Consider the following 18,475-nt stretch of genomic DNA (forward strand, 5'->3'; position numbering starts at 1 on the left):
CCGAGAATGGTGAGCAGGGGAGCAATGACACCCCGCCTCTGGTAGCTGGACCTGACCTGTCCAGCAGGCACCTGTCCCTCTCCATGGGACGAGGCCAGGTGGGGACCCACACCCAAGCCTAAGAGCCACAGAGAGGAGGGGCCAGGCCAGGGGAAGCCCGAGCCACTCAATCATCAGCCTCCCCTCAGATCCATCCATGGGCCCAGCTCGACTGTCTCACTAGTCGTTTCTGGCCCACTAGACCAGCTTCCCCAGAGCCCTCAGGCTGAGGCAGGGAGGCCCGGGTGAGCTTAAGTTACTCAGGCCTGCAGGTGGCCACATGTGGAGGGGCTGGGACTGGCCCTGCCCTGAACATCCTTGTCCAGCTGACAGTCCACACCAGTCTCATTGCTGCCTGCCCACATGTGCCTTCCCATCTCCAGCCTCTGCGGCCTTTCCACCCCAGGGAGTCGTCAGCTCTTGGGGGCTGAACAGCAAGCCAGGGTGATAGTGGGTCCCGGGACTGGCCAGGCTAGGGGGCAGTGCCTGGGTGTAGGGTACGGCTCAGCACAGAGCTGCCAAGGCCAGGACTGTGAAAACGCACTTTATTGGCTCCCAGGGAGTGGGACGCAGGATCAGAGTGGACACGCACAGGGCCGGGGGCTGGTGTGGGGAGCAAAGCGCCAGGCCTGCCCGGGCCCTGGTTTCCCTGAGGACTGACGTGAATGGGGGCCCCACTGGACAGATGCTTGGGGCTGCAGAGCGGACAGAATGCGGGCCCAGGTTGCTGGGTGGTGCCCTCAGCTCCTGGCAGGGTTGACGGCTGGTGGCCACTGGGCTCTGCCAGCCGATGATCTGCTGGCACCTGCTCCTGCCTTCCAGCTCACTTCCGGGCCTGCTCGTAGTTGTCAGTGAACCAAGCACAGGTCTCCTTCACCGCTGCAGAGGCAGGCAGGTGAGGGCCATGGACAGGGAGGGCCAGGGCCGCATGGGAGGAAGTTGGGGGAGGAGGCCCAGGGACAGGGAAGTCACCCCTCAGAGCTTTGGTGTCCCACCTCCAGGGCAGTATAGGCTCTGAGGGGGCGCCTCACCTCTGCCCTGGTAGCGAGCATGAGGGAGGGGCTGGGGCAGGCCAGCAGGTGTGGGGGCCACCGCGTGGAGGGCTGTGGGGTCGGGGCTCACCCTGCTTGAAGGGTGTGAACCGGAAGTCGGGCAGGTAGGTCCTCAGCTTGCTGTTACTGGCTGTCTTCTTAAACTGCCCATCTGACTTGGTTGTATCAAACTGGACGCTTTGTCAAGGCCACAGCTAAAGGAGCACCTCCACCCCAGCCCCCGCAGCGTGCCCTTGAACCTCTGCCATTCCCAGGGGAGCCACAGCAGAGCTCCTCCGCCTGCCAGGGTGAGCGTCCTCCCTCCACAGTGTCCCACCCACGCTGGCCCTATACCGGGAGGCCACTGAGCGCCCGCCCACGGGGCCCCCGCCCAACCCCCAGCACTGGAGCCAGAGGATACGGTGACTTCCCCATGGAAGTCCATGGCCTCCACCACCGCCTCGGCTGCCTCCTTGATGGAGACCTCATCTTCCTCGCCCACTGTGGGGAGCCACCGGGTCAGGCCTCCCCTTGCTGCCGCCCGACTGCCCGTGAATATTCCTGCTCTCACCCCTCAGCCAGCCTCCCAGGACAGCCTTGGATCCTGTCCCACCATGGAGGAAGGGGGCTGAGGGCTGAGGTACCCACCCGAGAGGATGATGGGCTCCACTTCATTGTACTCCCGCAGGACCCAGATAAAGAGCTGGGCCAGGTCCTAGAGGTCAGACAGGCAAGGTCAGAGACCATGGGTATAGCCACAGATCCCCTTTCCCAAACGCCCCTGCTGGGGACTCCATACTGCTGTTCTTGTTCAGTGGGGGCTCAGCCTGGGGACCAGGGGTCCCTCCTTTCTCCCTCGGAGCTCAGAGCTACACCAGTGACTCCTGGAGACAGGAGCCTATGGGGCTGCCACGAGGACCAGAGATGGCTCCTCTCGGAGCTCAGCCCAGATGCTCTCCTGGTCGGAGCCTCCCTCCTGCACTACCTCCCCGACGGCCCACAGGGGCAAGCCCAGGGCTCAATAGAGCAGGTTCTCTGGGGAGAGCCGTGCTTTCCTTTACGCACCAGCGAGTAGATGAACTGCCTCCGCGGCTTCCCTGTACCCCACACCGTCAGGGCCGAGCCGCTGCCTGCAGATTCGGGGAGGGAGCAGGTGTCAGAGGCACTGGGTCACCTCCTCCCGAGCTGAGCCCGGGCACCCCATCGGGCGGACGCACTCACTCTTTGCCAGGTGCACCTTGTGGATGAGGCCAGGCAGCACGTGGCCATCCTCGATGTTGAAGTTGTCGTGGGGCCCAAAGACATTGGTGGGGATGACAGCGGTGAAGGTGCAGCCGTACTGCTGGAAGTAGGCCCTGCGGAGGCACAGCGTCTCCTGCCCTCGTCCTGGGCCCGAAATCCCACCCCAGGCTGCCGCTGGCCTCTTACTGAGGCTGGCACGAAGACCCGACCAGCCGGCCCCACCCGCCCCTGGGGGCCCTCTCCCCCACTCCTGGCTGGGCCTCAGCAGGATGGGCGTGAGGACCTGTTCTGCACGTCGATCATCCTCTTGGCATACGAGTACCCAAAATTGCTGCTGTGGGGTGGCCCATTGTGGATCTGCGGGGGCGGGAGAGGCAGAGGCCGCTACTTCCCGGCCCCGCCCACAGGCTCCCCGGCCCCGCCCACAGGCTCCCCGGCCCCGCCCACAGCCAGGCCCTGCCCCTCACCATGGTCTCATCTATGGGGTAGGTCGTCTTGTCAGGGAAGATACAGGTGGACAGGCAGGACACCACCTTGCGGGCGCCCACCTGGAAGGCCGAGTGCAGGACGTTGTCGTTGATGTGCACATTTTTCCTCTGCAGGGGTGAGGTGGGGACAGATCAGGCTCCCCAGGCCAGATCCTAGCCCTTACCTGCTCCTCCAGATGCAAAAGCGGAGACACACCCTGGCCCTTCAGCCCTGGTAGGACCCAAGCCTGCCCATCCTAACCGTTTCAGGACAAGGCACTGCACTTACAGGCACCATTGCTCTCCAGCCCCACCAAGGCTGGAGGAGGGGCTGGCTCTGCCTTCCACTATGAGGAGAACCACACCCCCAGCTCAGGGCTGGGCCCCACCCAGGAGGGTGCTGAGGTCAGGGCAGGTAGTGGAGGCTGGGAAGGAGCCCAGTTTGGCCCTGGGCTGGGCTGGGGCTCCCACTACACGAGGAACAGGGCGGTCTACTTCCCCACCCTGGAGGATCTCCCACCTGGCTCTACCTCCCAGGATCAATGGAGCCTGCGCTTGCCGGGTCCACCCCGCAAGCCCCACTTCCCGTGCATGAACTAGACACGGCATGGCTGGAGCATTGGGACTGGTCTTGGGAGAAGGGAGAGGTGGTGGCCAGGCAGCCTGCTGGGAAGGCCCAGACACCGACAAGGAGGGCTCTGGGGTGACAGGGCTCCTGGGCAGAATCTGGTCTGAGCCTCTGCTGACCCTAGTGCCTCCTACACTTAGCAAAGCCAGCTAAGGCAAGGCTGCTGCCCAGAGACTGGTGGGGCCAACCCTCCGGAACACAACTAGCCGAGGCAGGGCCCTTACTTCCCCCAGACACAGGCAGCAGATGCACAGAGCGCCGTTCACACCCCTGCACCCCGGAGTGTGTGGTGGGCCTGGCTCAGGGGAGCTGGGCCAGCACAGTCCTGGAAGCCAGAGGCTCCAGAGGCCCTGGGGACTCAGGGGGCAGGAACCAGCTCCCAGTCCCATGTGGCTGCTGGCTCTTTTCAGCTTCCCAATGCTGCAAGTCAGCTCCACAGCTTTGCCTACTGGGCCACGTGCCTCCAGGCCCACCTGCATGCCCTTCTGTCCACAGCACCAAGTGTGAGTGACTGGGGGTCCCTCAGGGGCTGCCCCCACCAGGCTGTGCCAAGCCCTGATCCTTAGGGACTTCCTGCGGTGGGAATGTGGGCCTGTGAGAGTGGGAAGCCCGCCAGGAAGTTCCCAGAACCTGGGATCCTGGTTTCCAGTGCTTGCTGGGGCCACCCTCACTTACCCAGAAGTCCAAATTGTACTTGATATTCCGGAACAGGCCCCCCACCATTGCAGCAAGATGGATGACGTGTGTGGGTCGGACCTTCTCAAACAGGGCGCGGGTCTGTGCTGCATCCCTGTGGGAAGCCAGGCTGTCAGGAGGCTCTGGAGAGAACCGGCACCCCAGGGTTGGGTGCCGAGTGCAGGGACTGGGTGAGACTATGGCAGGAGGGACAGTCAAAAGGGAGGGTGGCCCCAGGACCTGGCTGGTGTGAGGGTGCAGGCTTCCGGGGAGAGATGGGAGGGTGTTTGTCTAGGAACACAGCCAAGCACACCCAGGCCAGGCCAGCCAGCTGGCAGGAAGGACCCAGACACACAGCTACTGTTACACTCAGGAACAGGCCCAGCCTGGAACTCTTAGTTCTAGGGTGGGGAGGAAGGGCAGATCTGGGGATGGGCCACTCACGTGAGATCGGCATCTTTAGAGGAGACAAACACCCAGTCCTCTCCAGGAAGTCCAGCTCCATCTGCTACCACCTTCTGGATGGCTTTGCCTACCAGCCCAGAGCCCCCTGTCACTAGAATCCGCATGGATCCCTGGGGTTCACCCATGTCAGTTGCACCTGTAGTGTCAAATAGTGGGAGGCTGAGACCATCATGCCCCCACCCTTTGGAGCCCCACTCTTCTGTGGCAACTGGCACAGAGTGAGGCCCTCAGAGTGGGGACATAGTCCACTGGCAACCAGAAAAGACCCAGCTGGACCGAGGCACCCCCTCGTCGCAGCCCTGTTCCCCAGGGAGCGCTCAGCCTACAGCGCCACAGGAGTCCTAAGCTACCACCCAGCCCAGAGCAGCTGGTCCCAACCCACGACCCCCCACTGGGCCGAGAAAAGGTACTTTCTACTCCCCTCTGGCTGACAAGAGGGGAGGCAGACAACCTTGGGACTGGGGCTCCTGGCGCAGGTCGTTAACACGGTTCGCAGCCAAGGCCCGCATGCTAGGCACAGGCACGAGACGGTGCCTGTGCGCAGCCCACGCCCACTCGAGTCTGGCTGGTCCTGGAAAGCCCTGGCAAGCCAGATTCCTCCAGGGCAGGACAGGCGTCGGGGCGCAGCCTCCCTCAAGGATCCTATCCTGGGAGCCGGAAACCTGTTCGGGCTCCCCGGCAGGGCCCCAGGGCCAGCCCTTACGGGAGGCGGCCCTGCGCAGGCATCGCGCGGCTCCCAAGCACGCGGGGAGACCTCACCGCAGCCAGACCCGCTACCACAGCCCCAGGCTGCCCCCATGCCCCTCGATCCCAGACCCCCACAGCGTTCCCTGACTCTCACGGAGCATCCAGGACCCAGGGCGCGGCTGAGTCCGGTGCCACCTCACCTGCGTCCAGCCCCACCGCCGGCGCCCCGACAGCGGCTTCCGGCCGGGTGCGCTCCGGCTACGGGAGGCGCCAGGTGGGGGCGGGGCCGGGAGGCTGGGGCGGGGCACTCTGGGAAATGGAGTCCCGGGGACGCGCAACGTCCCGGGCACAGCTGGGACTTGGAGTCCGCGGCCGCAAAGCCGCTTGGGAAGCGCAGTCGCGTCCGCCGGCCGCGCGCGGGCGGGGCCCCGGACGAGGTCCCGGGCCGCAACCTCTTTACCCCTCGGTGCGCTGGGCCCAGGCCCTGCTTGGGGCGGCGGGAGGACATGAGACGAGGGCCGGCAGGCAGCGCCGCGCGGGCTGCCCGCGGCGTCGGAAGGAGCCTCTCAGGCGCTGGGGCCAGGCGGGCTCACGCTGCGGCGTCTCCCTCGGCTCCCCTTCCCTCCCGGGGTTCCGCCCCCGAATCCGAAGACCTCGCGCCGCAGCCTCTTGGATTCCGGCCACGATGAGGAGCCCGGGTTGTCGTCCCAAGCACTTGCACTGTCACCCGCGCCCACGGGGACGCCCAGGCTCGGGCAGCAAGCAGCAAACAACCCCAGAGTTACGGCGAATCACGTTGGGTGACTGTGGGTGACAGTGGGTCACGGCGGGTTAAGAAGGATCACAGCGGATCACGATGGGTCACGGCGAGTCAAGGAGGGTCGCGGCGGCTCACAGTGGGTCCCACGGTCGCGCTGCGAGCCGCCAGCTGCTCCTGCCCTCAGCTCAAGAGCCCAGTCCTGCTGCCTGGGGCGGGAGGGGGTGGCAGCCCGGCCCTGACATCGAGAGGCCCCCGTCAACGTCTTCCATCGAAAGGCAAGCGTTTAAAAGCAGTCACGGCCATGCGCGGTGGCTCAGGCCTGTAATCCCAGCACTTTGGGAGGCCGAGGCGGGCGGATCATTTGAAGTCAGGAGTTCGAGACCAGCCTGGCAAACATGGTGAAATCCCGTATCTAATAAAAATGAAAAAGTAGTCGGGGGTAGTTGCGCGCGCCTGTAATCCCAGCTACTTGGGAGGCTGAGGCAGGAGAATCGCTTCACCCCGGGAGGCGGAGGTTGCAGTGAGCCCAGATGGTGCCACTGCACCCCAGCCTGGACGACAGAGCGAGAGTCCATCTCAAATAAATAAAATAAAAACAGTCACTCAGGCTGACAAGGGTCAGGGAAATGTGGTCCGCCCCGCCACCTTAACATCTTGCTATGAAAGGACGTTTCATGATGCTAACGTGTAAAGACATCGGTAAGGCGATGGCTTTTATCTGACTGGAAGTTAGCAGAACATAAGAGATGACTGAAGTGAGTCGCTGCTGGGTATGTCCACCTGCTCTGGTGATGGGCAGGCAGGGTTGCTTAATAAAGATTTCACAATTTTAGGCTGGGCGCGGTGGCTCACGCCTGTAATCCCAGCACTTTGGGAGGCTGAGGCAGGCGGATCACGAGGTCAGGAGATCGAGACCATCCTGGCTAACGCGGTGAAACCCTGTCTCTACTAAAAAAACAAAAACAAAAAATTAGCCGGGCGTGGTGGCCGGCGCCTGTAGTCCCAGCTACTCGGGAGGCTGAGGCAGGAGAATGGCAAGAACCCAGGAGGCGGAGCTTGCAGTGAGCCGAGTTCACGTCACTGTGCTCCAGCCTGGGCGACAGAGCGAGACTCTGTCTCAAAAAAAAATAAAAATAAAATAAAAAATAAAGGCTTCACAGTTTCTAAATTGTTATATATTTCTTCCATAAAAATTTAGTTTTCTTGTCTTCATTTCAGCAAAGTTACTAATTATGTTATTAAAAAGTCACATAATTTGTATTCTATTGACCATAATGTCAAACTACACAATCTTTCTTAAGTCATTGTACTTCCTTTTTGTTTTCGGAGATGGAGTCTTGCTGTGTTGCCCAGGCTGGTCTCAAATTCCTGTCCTGATCACTTGAATTCAAGCGATCCTCCTGCCTTGGCCTCGCAAACCTCTGAGATTACAGGCATGAGCCACTGCACTTGGCTTGTACTTTTCTTTTTAAAAATTGGTTCAGCCGGGTGTGATGGCTCACGCCTGTAATCCCAGCACTTTGGGAGGCCGAGGTGGGTGGATCACCTGAGGTCGGGAGTTCCAGACCAGCCTGACCAACATGGAGAAACCCCGTCTCTACTAAAAATACAAAATTAGCTGGGTGTGGTGGCGCATGCCTGCAATTCCAGCTACTCGGGAGGCTGTGGCAGGAGAATCGCTTGAACTAGGGACGCAGAGGTGACTGAGCTGAGATCGTGCCACTGCACTCCAGCCTGGGTGACAGAGCAAGACTCTGTCTCAAAAAAAAAAAAAAAAAAAAAAAGATTCAATTTGGAGACTTTTTTCTGTTGAGGCAGTAGAAACTGAAATTATCAAAGAAATCCAAAATTTCTTTTTTTGTTTTTTTTTTGAGACGGAGTCTCGCTGTCTCGCCCAGGCTGGAGTACAGTGGTGTGATCTCGGCTCACTGCAACCTCTGCCTCCCAGATTCAAGCAATTCTCATGCCTCAGCCTCCCGAGTAGCTGGGACTACAGGTGCGTGCCACCACGCCCGGCTAATTTTTGTATTTTTAGTAGAGACAGGGTTTCACCCTGTTAGCCAGGATGGTCTCGATCTCCTGACCTCGTGATCCGCCTGCCTCGGCCTCCCAAAGTGATGGGATTACAGGCGTGAGCCACTGTGCCTGGCTGAGGTCTCCCTATTTTGCTTAGGCTGGCCTCAAACTCCTGGACTCAAGCAGTCCTCCTGCCTTGGCCTTCCAAAGTGCTGGGATTACAGGCCTGACCCACCATGCCCAACCCAGAATTAGTTTTAAAGAGTTTATTCAAGCAAAAAGCTGGGAATAGCTACCTAGGAGACACTGACTCCAGAGAAATGGGTTCAGTGTTCCTGTATTAGTCTGCTTTCACACTGCTGATAAAGACATACCCCAGACTGGGCAATTTACAAAAGAAAGAGGTTTACTGGACTTACAGTTCCATGTGGCTGGGGAGGCCTCACAATCATGATGGAAGGTGAAAGGCATGTCTCACATGGTGGCAGGCAAAAAGAGCTTGTGCAGGGAAACTCCCCTTTGTATAACCATCAGATCCTGTGGGACGTACTCACTATCACGAGAACAGCACAACAAAGACCTGCCCCCAAGATTCAATTACCTCCCACCAGGTTCCTCCTGCAACATGTGGGAATTCCAGATGAGATCTGGGTGGGGACACAGCCAAACCATATCAGTTCCAAAGTTAAAAGTTAAGTTCTTGCTTATAGCAGAAAACAAAGACGTTTACCTGGATTACCAAAGTTTCTACACAAGGCTGGTTTAAGAGGTACAACAAATTAATTAGTTGGTTTCAGTCTGTTTTCTTTTCCCTACAGCTTGTTTTCATTTCCTTTCTAACTTAAAAGAGTATATTTAACATTCCATCTTAATACAGCTTGAGAGCCATGAAGCTTTTGTGTGAGGCAGGTAAAAGGAGGTTAATCTACAGTGAAAGACAACATTGGAGAGGCAAGGGCTCTTCCCTAGTGCCCTTCAGCCATTTACAGCCTTTTACAAAACAATGCATGTAAGAAAGAAGGCTTAATCTAAAATCAGAGAAAAAAAAGGTTATAGTTGCCTAAGTTACATACAACTGTCTGTCACTTGACTCAGGCCCTTAAGCTTTTTTTTTTTTTTTTTTTTTTTTTTTTTGAGATGGAGTCTTGCTCTGTCGCCCAGGCTGGAGTGCAATGGTGTGATCACAGCTCACTGCAACCTCTGCCTCCCAGGTTCAAGCAATTCTTCTGCCTCAGCCTCCTGAGTAGCTGGGACTGGAGGCATACACCATCACACCAGGCTAATTTTTGTATTTTTAGTAGAGACAGGGTTTCACCATGTTGGCCAGCCTGGTCTTGAACCCCTGACCTCAACTGATCCACCCCCATCAGCCTCCCAAAGTGCTGGGATTACAGGCATGAGCCACCGTGCCTCATCTCATAATCATTCTTTTAAGGCTTAAAATAATTTAGAGTTTCAACAGCTTAGATTTTGAATTATTTATTTTCACCGATAATTTATAGCGTCATTTATTGGCAAATCTCAAAAATCTCAAAAAGCATAACATGGAATGAAAACGGCAGTGCTGTGGGTTGAATTATGTCAACCAAAAAGCTATATTCAAGTCCTAACCCCGAACTTACCAGTGAAGGGAATGGGGTCTTTGCAGATGTCATCAAGTTAACATGAGGTCACATGGAGGTAGGGTGGGCCCAAATCCAGTGACTGATACTCTTTTTTTTTTTTTTTTTGAGACGGAGTCTTTCTCTGTCGCCCAGGCTGCAGTGCGCTGGTGCCATCTTGGCTCACTGCAACCTCTACCTCCCAGGTTCACGCCCTTCTCCTCCCTCAGCTTCCCAAGTAGCTGGGACTATAGGTGCCTGCCACCATGCCCAGCTAATTTTTTGTAGTTCTAGTAGAGACGGGGTTTCACTGTAGCCAGGATGGTCTTGATCTCCTGACCTCGTGATCCGCCTGCCTTGGCCTCCCAAAGTGCTGGGATTACAGGTGTGAGCCACTGCGCCCAGCTTTTTTTTTTTCTTTTGAGACAGAGTCTCGCTGTCGCCCTGGCTGGAATGCAATGATGTGATCTTGGCTCAGTGCAACCTCCACCTCCCGGGTTCAAGCAATTCTCCTGCCTCAGCCTCCAGTGTAGCTGGGATTACAGGCGCATGCTGTCACGCCTGGCTAACTTTTTGTATTTTAGTAGAGATGGAGTTTCACCGTGTTGCCCAGGCTGGTCTCAAACTCCTGAGCTCAGGCAATCCGCCTGCCTCGGCCTCCCAAAGTGCTGGGATTACAGGCATGCGCCACCATGCCCGGCTAATTTTTTTGTATTTTTAGTAGAGACGGGGTTTCTCCATGTTGCTCAGGCTGGTCTTGAACTCCCGACCTCAGGTGATCCACCCGCCTCGGCCTCCCAAAGTGCTGGGATTACAGGTGTGAGCCACCGTGCCTGGCCCGATATTCTTATAAAGAGAGGAAATCTGGACACAGGGAGAAGACGGCTCCATGATGATAGAGGCAGCTATTGGAGAGGTGCTGCTACAGTCAGAGAGTGCCAAGGATTGCCGGCCATCATCAGAATCAGGAAGAGGCAGCAAAGATTCCTCTCTAGAGCCTTTGGAGGGAGCACAGTGCTACTGACACACTGATTCTGAACGTTTAGCTTCCAGAACTACAAGACAATAACCTTGCGTTGTTTTGTGGCAATTAGCTGAGGCAGCCCCACGAGGTGTCTGCAGGCCTGCGTACACATCCTGCCTGTGCCGATGAGTGCCCTGACGGTGAGGGAGAACTTCCCCTCCACCCTCTGAGCATTTGATACCTGAGCCTGTGAATCAATTGACCACAGGCAGATGAACAGGAGAAAAGGTGGACAAATATCTTACATGCACAGAGCCATCCCAGGAAAGAAAAGTAAATATCTACACTAAACCCAGGGAGATCTAGAAACTCTGACACTCTCAGCACAGGGGAGATGCAGGGGGATGTAGGCAACTTCAGGAGAATCGATGTATTACATGATATTTTTTGTATTTTTAAATTTTAATTTAATTAATTTTTTTTTTGTTTTTGAGATGGAGTCTCGCTCTGTGGCCCAGGCTGGAGTGCAGTGGCACCATCTCGGCTCACTGCAACCTCTGCCTCCTGGGTTCAAGCAATTCTCCTGCCTCAGATTCCCAAGTAGCTGGGATTACAGGTGCCTGGCACCATACCCAGCTAATTTTTGTATTTTTAGTAGAGACAAGGCTTCACCATGTTGGCCAGGCTCAAACTCCTGACCTCAAGTGATCTGCCTGCCTCGGCCTCCCAAAGTGCTGGGATTACAGGTGTGAGCCACTGTGCCCAGTCCCTCTGTGTTTTTTACTCCAAAGGTAAACCATTTTAAATGATTTCTTATTAATACTTCCAATAATCTTTCTCTTCTTTTTTTTTTTGTTTTTGAGACGGAGTCTCGCTCTGTCTCCCAGGCTGGAGTGCATTGGCGCGATCTCGGCTCACTGCAAGCTCCGCCTCCCAGGTCCACGCCATTCTCCTGCCTCAGCCTCCCAAGTAGCTGGAACTACAGGCACCCAGCACCACGCCCCGCTATTTTTTTCTATTTTTTAGTAGAGACGAGGTTTCACCGTGTTAGCCAGGATGGTCTCCATCTCCTGACCTTGTGATCCCCCTGCCTCGGCCTCCCAAAGTGCTGGGATTACAGGCGTGAGCCACCACGCCCAGCCCCCAATAATCTTTCTCTAAAGAGAAAACCAATTTTTATCTTTGCATCAGTATACTACTAATACTAAAGTTAATTTTTTTTTTTTTTTGAGACAGAGTCTTACTCTGTCACTCAAGCTGGAGTGCAGTGGCATGATCTCGGCTCACTGCAACCTCCACCTCCTGGGTTCAAGTGATTCTCCTGCCTCAGCCTCCCGAGTAGCTGAGATTACATGTGCCCGCCTCAATGCCTGGCTAATTTTTGTATTTTTAGTAGAGACAAGGTTTCACCGTGTCGGCCAGGCTGGTCTTGAACTCCTGACTTCAGGTGATGTGCCCGCCTTGGCCTCCCAAATTGCTGGGATTACAGGTGTGAGCTATCGTGCCCAGCCCCTAAAGTTAATCTTAATATAACTTTATAAACATATCTATCCGATTTCAATTTTTACCACAGAAGATAAGATTTCCAAAAACATTTTATAACCTTTTACAACTTTCTATTAAAGAGCAGATCAGCAGATCAATGATCCAGGAAAACTCTGTTATTCTAACACAGGGGCCCAGACTCTGGCTCTGCATCTGTGTGCTTTGTATATTAATGCTCAATTTTTAGTAAAACTAAATAATCCCCTTCTAATTTTAGCCAACTTGATCACACACAATGTTTTCTTTTAATTTTTTTTGAGATGGAGTCTCGGTCTGTTGCCAGGCTGGAGTGCAGTGGCACGATCTCAGCTCACTGTAATCTCCGCCTCTCAGGTTCAAGCGATTCTCTTGTCTCAGCCTCCCGAGTAGCTGGGATTACAGGGTGCATCACCATGCCCGGCTAATTTTTGTATTTTTAGTAGATACGGGGTTTCACCCATGTTGGCCTCTTATTTTTTTTTGAGACAAGGTCTCACTCTGTTGCCCAGACTGGAGTACAGTGGCATGAATGTGGCTCACTGCAGCCTTGAACTCCTAGGCTCAAGCAATCCTCCTGCCTCAGCCTTCTGAGTGGCTAGGACCACAGGCATGTGCCACCAAACCTGGTTAATTCTTTGGATTTTTAGTAGAGATGAGGTCTTGCTATGTTGCCCAGGCTTATCTTGAAGTCCTGAGCTCAAGCAGTCCTCCCACCTTGGCCTCCCAAAGTGCTGGGATTACAGGTGTGAGCCACTGAGCCCAGCCAGAAAATTCTTTTCACAAGACAAATCTTCCCGAACCTTGTACAACTCACTACACCTCCAGTTTTAGCCTATACCTCCTTTTTATATTGGCATTCTATATTGAGACCAAAATTTGTTTTCCTTCCCCCCTTATTATTTTGACCACACAAAACTCTCTTATGTAAAAGAAAAAAAATGGCCAGGTGGGGTTGTGGGCGGCAAACCACCCAGGCGCCGAGGCAAGAGACCAAGGACACGAGCTGTTCCAGTATAATAAAATATAAAACAAGAATAGTTATACCAGATATAGATCTTAGATATGATTATATATGAATATCATTAATCATTAGTTGGTAGTAATTACTCTTTATCCCAATATTATAATAATCCCTGCTCTATAATCATAACCTAGGAAAAACCAGGCCATACAGAAATAGGATCTGACGGGACATAGTGAGGTGTGACCAGAAGACAAGAGTGCGAGCCTTCTATTATGCCCAGACAGGGCCACCAGAGGGCTCCTTGGTCTAGCGGTGACGCCAGCATCTGGGAAGATGCCCGTTGCCAGGTGGACCGTGGTCTGGCGGTAGCAAAAGGTGTCAAGAAACAACACCCGCTACTTAGCGGACCGGGAAAGAGAGTCTCCTTTTCCCCGGGGGAGTTTAGAGAAGACTCTGCTCCTCCACCTCTTGTGGAGGGTCTGACACCGGTCAGGCTTTCCCTCAGTTATCCGGAGGCCTAACCGTCTCCCTGTGATGCTGTGCTTCAGTGGTCACGCTCCTAGTCCACCTTCATGTTCCATCCTGTACACTTGGCTCTGCCTTCTAGATAGCAGTAGTAAATTAGTGAAAGTACTAACAGTCTCTGCTATGTAGAAATAATGGCGTAAGCTATCTTTCTATCTTCTCTCTCTCTGCCTCGGCTGCCAGGCAGGGAAGGGCCCCCTGTCCAGTGGACACGTGACCCACGTGACCTTACCTATCATTGGAGAAGACTCACATTCTTTACCCTGCCCCTTTTGCTTTGTATCCAATAAATAACAGCACAGCCAGACATTCGGGGCCACTACCGGTCTCTGCATTGGTGATAGTGGTCCCCCAGGCCCAGCTGTCTCTTCTTTTATCTCTTTGTCTTGTGTCTTTATTTCTACACTCTCTCATCGCCGCACATGGGGAGAGACCCACCGACCTTGTGGGGCTGGTCCCTACATGTGGTGGCTCACGCCTGTAATCCCAACACTTTGGGAGGCCGAGGTGGGAGGTTTACAAGGTCAGGAGCTCGAGACCACCCTGGGCAACATGGTGAAACCCGGCCTCTACCAAAAATATAAAAAAATTAGCCGGGTGTGGTGGCAGGCGCCTGTAATCCCAGCTACTCGGGAGACTGAGGTAGGAGAATTGCTTGAACCTGGGAGGCGGAGGTTGCAGTGAGCCAAGATTACACTACTGCACTCCAGCCTGGGCAACAGGATGAGACGCCGGGTGCGGTGGCTTACACCTGTAATCCCAGCACTTTGGGAGGCCGAGGCCGGTAGATCACCTGAGGTCAGGAGTTCGAGACCAGCCTGACCAATATGGTGAAATCCCATCTCTACTAAAAATACAAAAATTAGCTGGCGTGGTGGCGGGTGCCTGTAGTCCCAGTTACTCGGGAGGCTGAGACAGGAGAATTGCTTGAACCTGGGAGGCAGAGGTTGCAGTGAGCTGAGATTGTGCCACTGCACTCCAGTCTGGGTGAAAGAGCAAGACTCAGTCTCAGAAAAAGAAAAAAAAATTGCTCAATCTTTTCTGCTTTCTTTACACACTCCGTACATAAAATTGTTTCTGTTTTTTTTTTTTTTTTTTTTTTTTGAGACAGTGTCTCACTGTGTCACCCAGACTGGAGTGCAGTGGCATGACATTGGCTCATTGCAACCTCTGCCTCCCAGGTTCAAGCAATTCTCGTGCCTCAGCCCTCCCAAGTAGCTGGGATTACAGGCACGTGCCACCACGCCCAGCTAATTTTTTTGTATTTTTATATTTTTAGTAGAGACAGGGTTTTGCCATGTTGCCCAGACTGGTCTCGAACTCCTGAGCTCAGGTGATCTGCCTGCCTTGGCTTCCCAAAATGCTAGGATTACAGGTCTGAGCCACGGCGGCCGGCCTAAAATTGTTTCTCTTATACCTAGTAGTTTTAATTACATACATTAATTACAATGCTAATTCTTAGTAACCCCAATTCTCAGTGAAAACCATAGGAAAAAACAATTTTAATATGTACCAGATGCAGAGCCCAAGATCAAAGTACTGCTGTAGAGACAAAGCCTGAAGGCCAGGCGCGGTGGCTCACGCCTGTAATCCTAGCACTTTGGGAGGCTGAGGCGGGCGGATCACGAGGTCAGGAGATCAAGACCACGGTGAAACCCCGTCTCTACTAAAAATACAAAAAAAATTAGCCGGGCCCAGTGGCAGGCGACTATAGTCCCAGCTACTTGGGAGGCTGAGGCTGGAGAATGGCGTGAACCCAGGAGGCGGAGCTTGCAGTGAGCTGAGATCGCGCCACTGCACTCCAGCCTGGGGTGACAGAGTGAGACTCCGTCTCAAAAAAATAAAAAATAAAAATAAAAATAAAAAAATAAAATAAATAAAAATAAAAAAAGACAAAGCCTGAAGGGTCCAACCCCTCTCAGCATGGCCAAGAGGCACAGCTGGACCAGGGAGGAAAGGGCCCAGGCCTCACTATGGCCACTTGTCTAGACCTCAAAATCTAAAGGCTCAAATCCAAGGATATAAGCTCACAAATTAAACAAGTATCAAAAAATATCATAAAACTGATAGCTTTATGATTTTAAAACATCTAGTAGAAATAGTATAAACAGGACTGACCAACAGACCCAGGAAAATGTCTAAATTAAATTCTGAACATATTTCTATTTTATTTTATGAAAAATTTTAAAACTATCTTCGTTTATGAAAGATTATTGAAGTCACATGAACTTGACAAGCATTTGGGTTGGTTATTTAATTGATAAGTGCTCATTTATTTATAAGTCAATGGTACCATATAGACAGTATACAAACATGTATACGTGTATACATAATGCAGATAGACACAAATAAAGACTTTAAAGATTTGATTTTAAAGTTTTGGCCGTGGGACCAGTAAAACTCACTACTTTAAAAGGACAGTTGGCTGGGAATGGTGGTTCATGCCTGTAATCTCAGCACTTTGGGAGGCCAAGTTAGGAAGATTGCTTGAGCCCAGGAGTCTGAGACCAGCCTGGGCAACATAGTGAGACCCCATCTCCACAAAAACGCTTTAAAAATTGACCAGGCATGGCCGGGCGTGGTGGCTCACGCCTGTAATCCCAGCATTTTGGGAGGCTGAGGCGGGCGGATCACAAGGTCAGGAGATTGAGACCATCCTGGCTAACACGGTGAAACCCCAACTCTACTAAAAATACAAAAAATTAGCCGGGCGTGGTGGCAGGCGCCTGTAGTCCCAGCTACTCGGGAGGCTGAGGCAGGAGAATGGCAAGAACCCAGGAGGCGGAGCTTGCAGTGAGCCAACATCACACCACTGCACTCCAGCCTGGGCGACAGAGCAAGACTCTGTCTCAAAAAAAAAAAAAAAAAAAAAAAAAATTGGCCAGGCAATTTTTGGTCCTGTGGTGCAAAGCTTACTCAGGAAGCTAAGGTTGGGGGATTGCTTGAGCCTGGGACGTCAAGGATACAGTGAGCCATGATCATGCCACTGCATCCAGCCTGGGTGACAGAGTGAGACCCTGTCTCAAAAAAAAAAAAAAAAAAAAAAATTAAAGTTGGATCTAAACTGTGTCTTTATAAATGGAAAAGGTTAAAGTTTATCTGTCCCACATGCTGAAGCTCTTAGTCAGTCTTAGGAAGCACAGGGTAGTAAATTTACACCTCAAAGCACACAGAGAGAATTTAAGCTTTTAAAAAGTAGTCTGAGTGTGTTAGAAGAAGATTAAAAATAACATAAAATCATAAAAATTTACCATAGGATTTTATAAGAAGACCAACTTCATTAAAATAAGTAACTTTTCATTTATTCTGTTTTCCAACTGAAGCACTGAGCTCAGGGTGGAGCCCATTAAGGAACAGGGCCAACAAAGCATTTGCAGTTCTTAGGGCCTAGCAATTTAAATATGTGGCAAGCAGGCACAATTAGGAAGGCAGAGCATCTAGATTTTTAAAAATCAATAATTCTGGCTGGGTGCAGTGGCTCATGCCTATAACCCCAGCATTTTTGGAGATTGAGGCAGGTGGATCGCTTGAGCCCAGGAGTTTGAGACAAGACTGGTCAATGTGGTAAAAACCCATCCCTACAAAAAATACAAAAATTAGCGAGGCATGGTGGCTCAAGCCTGTAGTCCCAGCTACTCTGGAGTCTGCAGCAGGAGGATTGCTTGAGCCCAGGAGGCAGAGGTTGCAGTGAGCCGAGAATATGCCACTACACTCCAGCCTGGGCAATAGGGTGAGACCCTGTCTCAAAAAAAAAAAAAAAAAAAAAAATCAAGATCTCCACTTTTATACTGAATTCCGCATCCCCCAAAAGAGGGAAGCACCATGGGACTGGGCCACACAATGCTTTCACAGTACACTCCGCTACTTCGTCATTTCTCCAAGAGTTTATACGGTGCCTTTGTGATCTAAATGCACAGCAAAATGCATAGCCCCCTGTGTAATAAACACTCACTGCAGACCACTGCTGTCAGCCACCTCCAGAACTGCACAGCCCCTGTGTAATTAACACTCACTGTGAACCACTGCTGTCAGCCACCTCCAAAACTGCACAGCCCCTGTGTAATTAACACTCACTGTGAACCACTGCTGTCGGCCACCTCCAAAACTGCACATCCCGCTGTGTAATTAACACTCACTGCAGACCACTGCTGTCAGCCACTCCAAAACTGCAGAGCCCCTGTGTAATTAACACTCACTGTGAACCACTGCTGTCGGCCACCTCCAAAACTGCACATCCCGCTGTGTAATTAACACTCACTGCAGACCACTGCTGTCAGCCACCTCCAAAACTGCACAGCCCCTGTGTAATTAACACTCACTGTGAACCACTGCTGTCAGCCACCTCCAAAACTGCACAGCCCGTGTAATTAACACTCACTGTGAACCACTGCTGTCAGCCACCTCCAAAGCTGCACATCCCCTTGTGTAATTAACACTCACTGTGAACCCCAGAACTTTGGGAGGCCGAGGCGGGCAGATCACAAGGTCAAGAGATTGAGACCATCCTGGCTAACACGGTGAAACCCTGTGTCTACTAAAAATACAAAAAAATTAGCCAGGTGCGGTGGCGGGCGCCTGTAGTCCCAGCTGATGGGGAGGCTGAGGCAGGAGAATGGCGTAAACCTGGGAGGCAGAGCTTGTGGTGAGCCGAGATTGCGCCACTGCACTTCAGCCTGGGTGACAGAGTAAGACCGTCTCAAAAAAAAAAAAAAAAAAAAAGTATTAAGTGCCAAGATGCAGCCATGTGTTAGCTGTTGGTGGGGTTGAAGTGGCAGGTGGCAGATGTACAAGGCAGATTTTGATCCGTGACAACCAACTCAGGTGGTGCTCTCAAGCTCTTTGGGCCTGTGGACAGAGAGGCTGAAAGGTCTGTAAGTCCTGTGGGGA

General features: G+C 53.1%; 1 protein-coding gene across 2 annotated transcripts; it reads right to left on the reverse strand.

The window, feature by feature from the left end:
• Positions 1 to 569: 569 nt before the first annotated feature.
• Positions 570 to 6,301, reverse strand: TSTA3 (tissue specific transplantation antigen P35B). 2 transcript variants are annotated; one of them, XM_030794928.1, is made up of 11 exons: positions 5,435 to 6,301; positions 4,527 to 4,683; positions 4,083 to 4,197; positions 2,780 to 2,908; positions 2,596 to 2,669; positions 2,292 to 2,425; positions 2,136 to 2,200; positions 1,719 to 1,785; positions 1,492 to 1,571; positions 1,162 to 1,261; positions 570 to 918 (listed from the first exon to the last, which is right to left on the reverse strand). In XM_030794928.1, exons 2-11 carry the CDS (start codon positions 4,670 to 4,672, stop codon positions 863 to 865), a joined length of 966 nt encoding a protein of 321 aa, XP_030650788.1. In that variant the 5' UTR covers positions 4,673 to 4,683; positions 5,435 to 6,301; the 3' UTR covers positions 570 to 862. The 2 variants fall into 2 exon arrangements, with proteins under 2 accessions (XP_030650788.1, XP_030650786.1); XM_030794926.1 differs by having other exon boundaries at positions 5,389 to 5,505.
• Between the last annotated feature and the right edge of the window lie 12,174 nt (positions 6,302 to 18,475).

This window comes from Nomascus leucogenys, chromosome 16 (genome assembly GCF_006542625.1).
Source record: "Nomascus leucogenys isolate Asia chromosome 16, Asia_NLE_v1, whole genome shotgun sequence".
Classification (NCBI taxonomy): domain Eukaryota; kingdom Metazoa; phylum Chordata; class Mammalia; order Primates; family Hylobatidae; genus Nomascus; species Nomascus leucogenys.

Coding starts and splice junctions, on each gene's coding strand:
- TSTA3 (XM_030794926.1), bottom strand. Junction 4,198..4,526: donor TCTAAAGATGCCGATCTCAC/GTGAGTGGCCCA, acceptor GGCTTCCCACAG/GGATGCAGCACAGACCCGCG. Junction 1,262..1,491: donor ACTTCCATGGGGAAGTCACC/GTATCCTCTGGC, acceptor CAAAGCGTCCAG/TTTGATACAACCAAGTCAGA.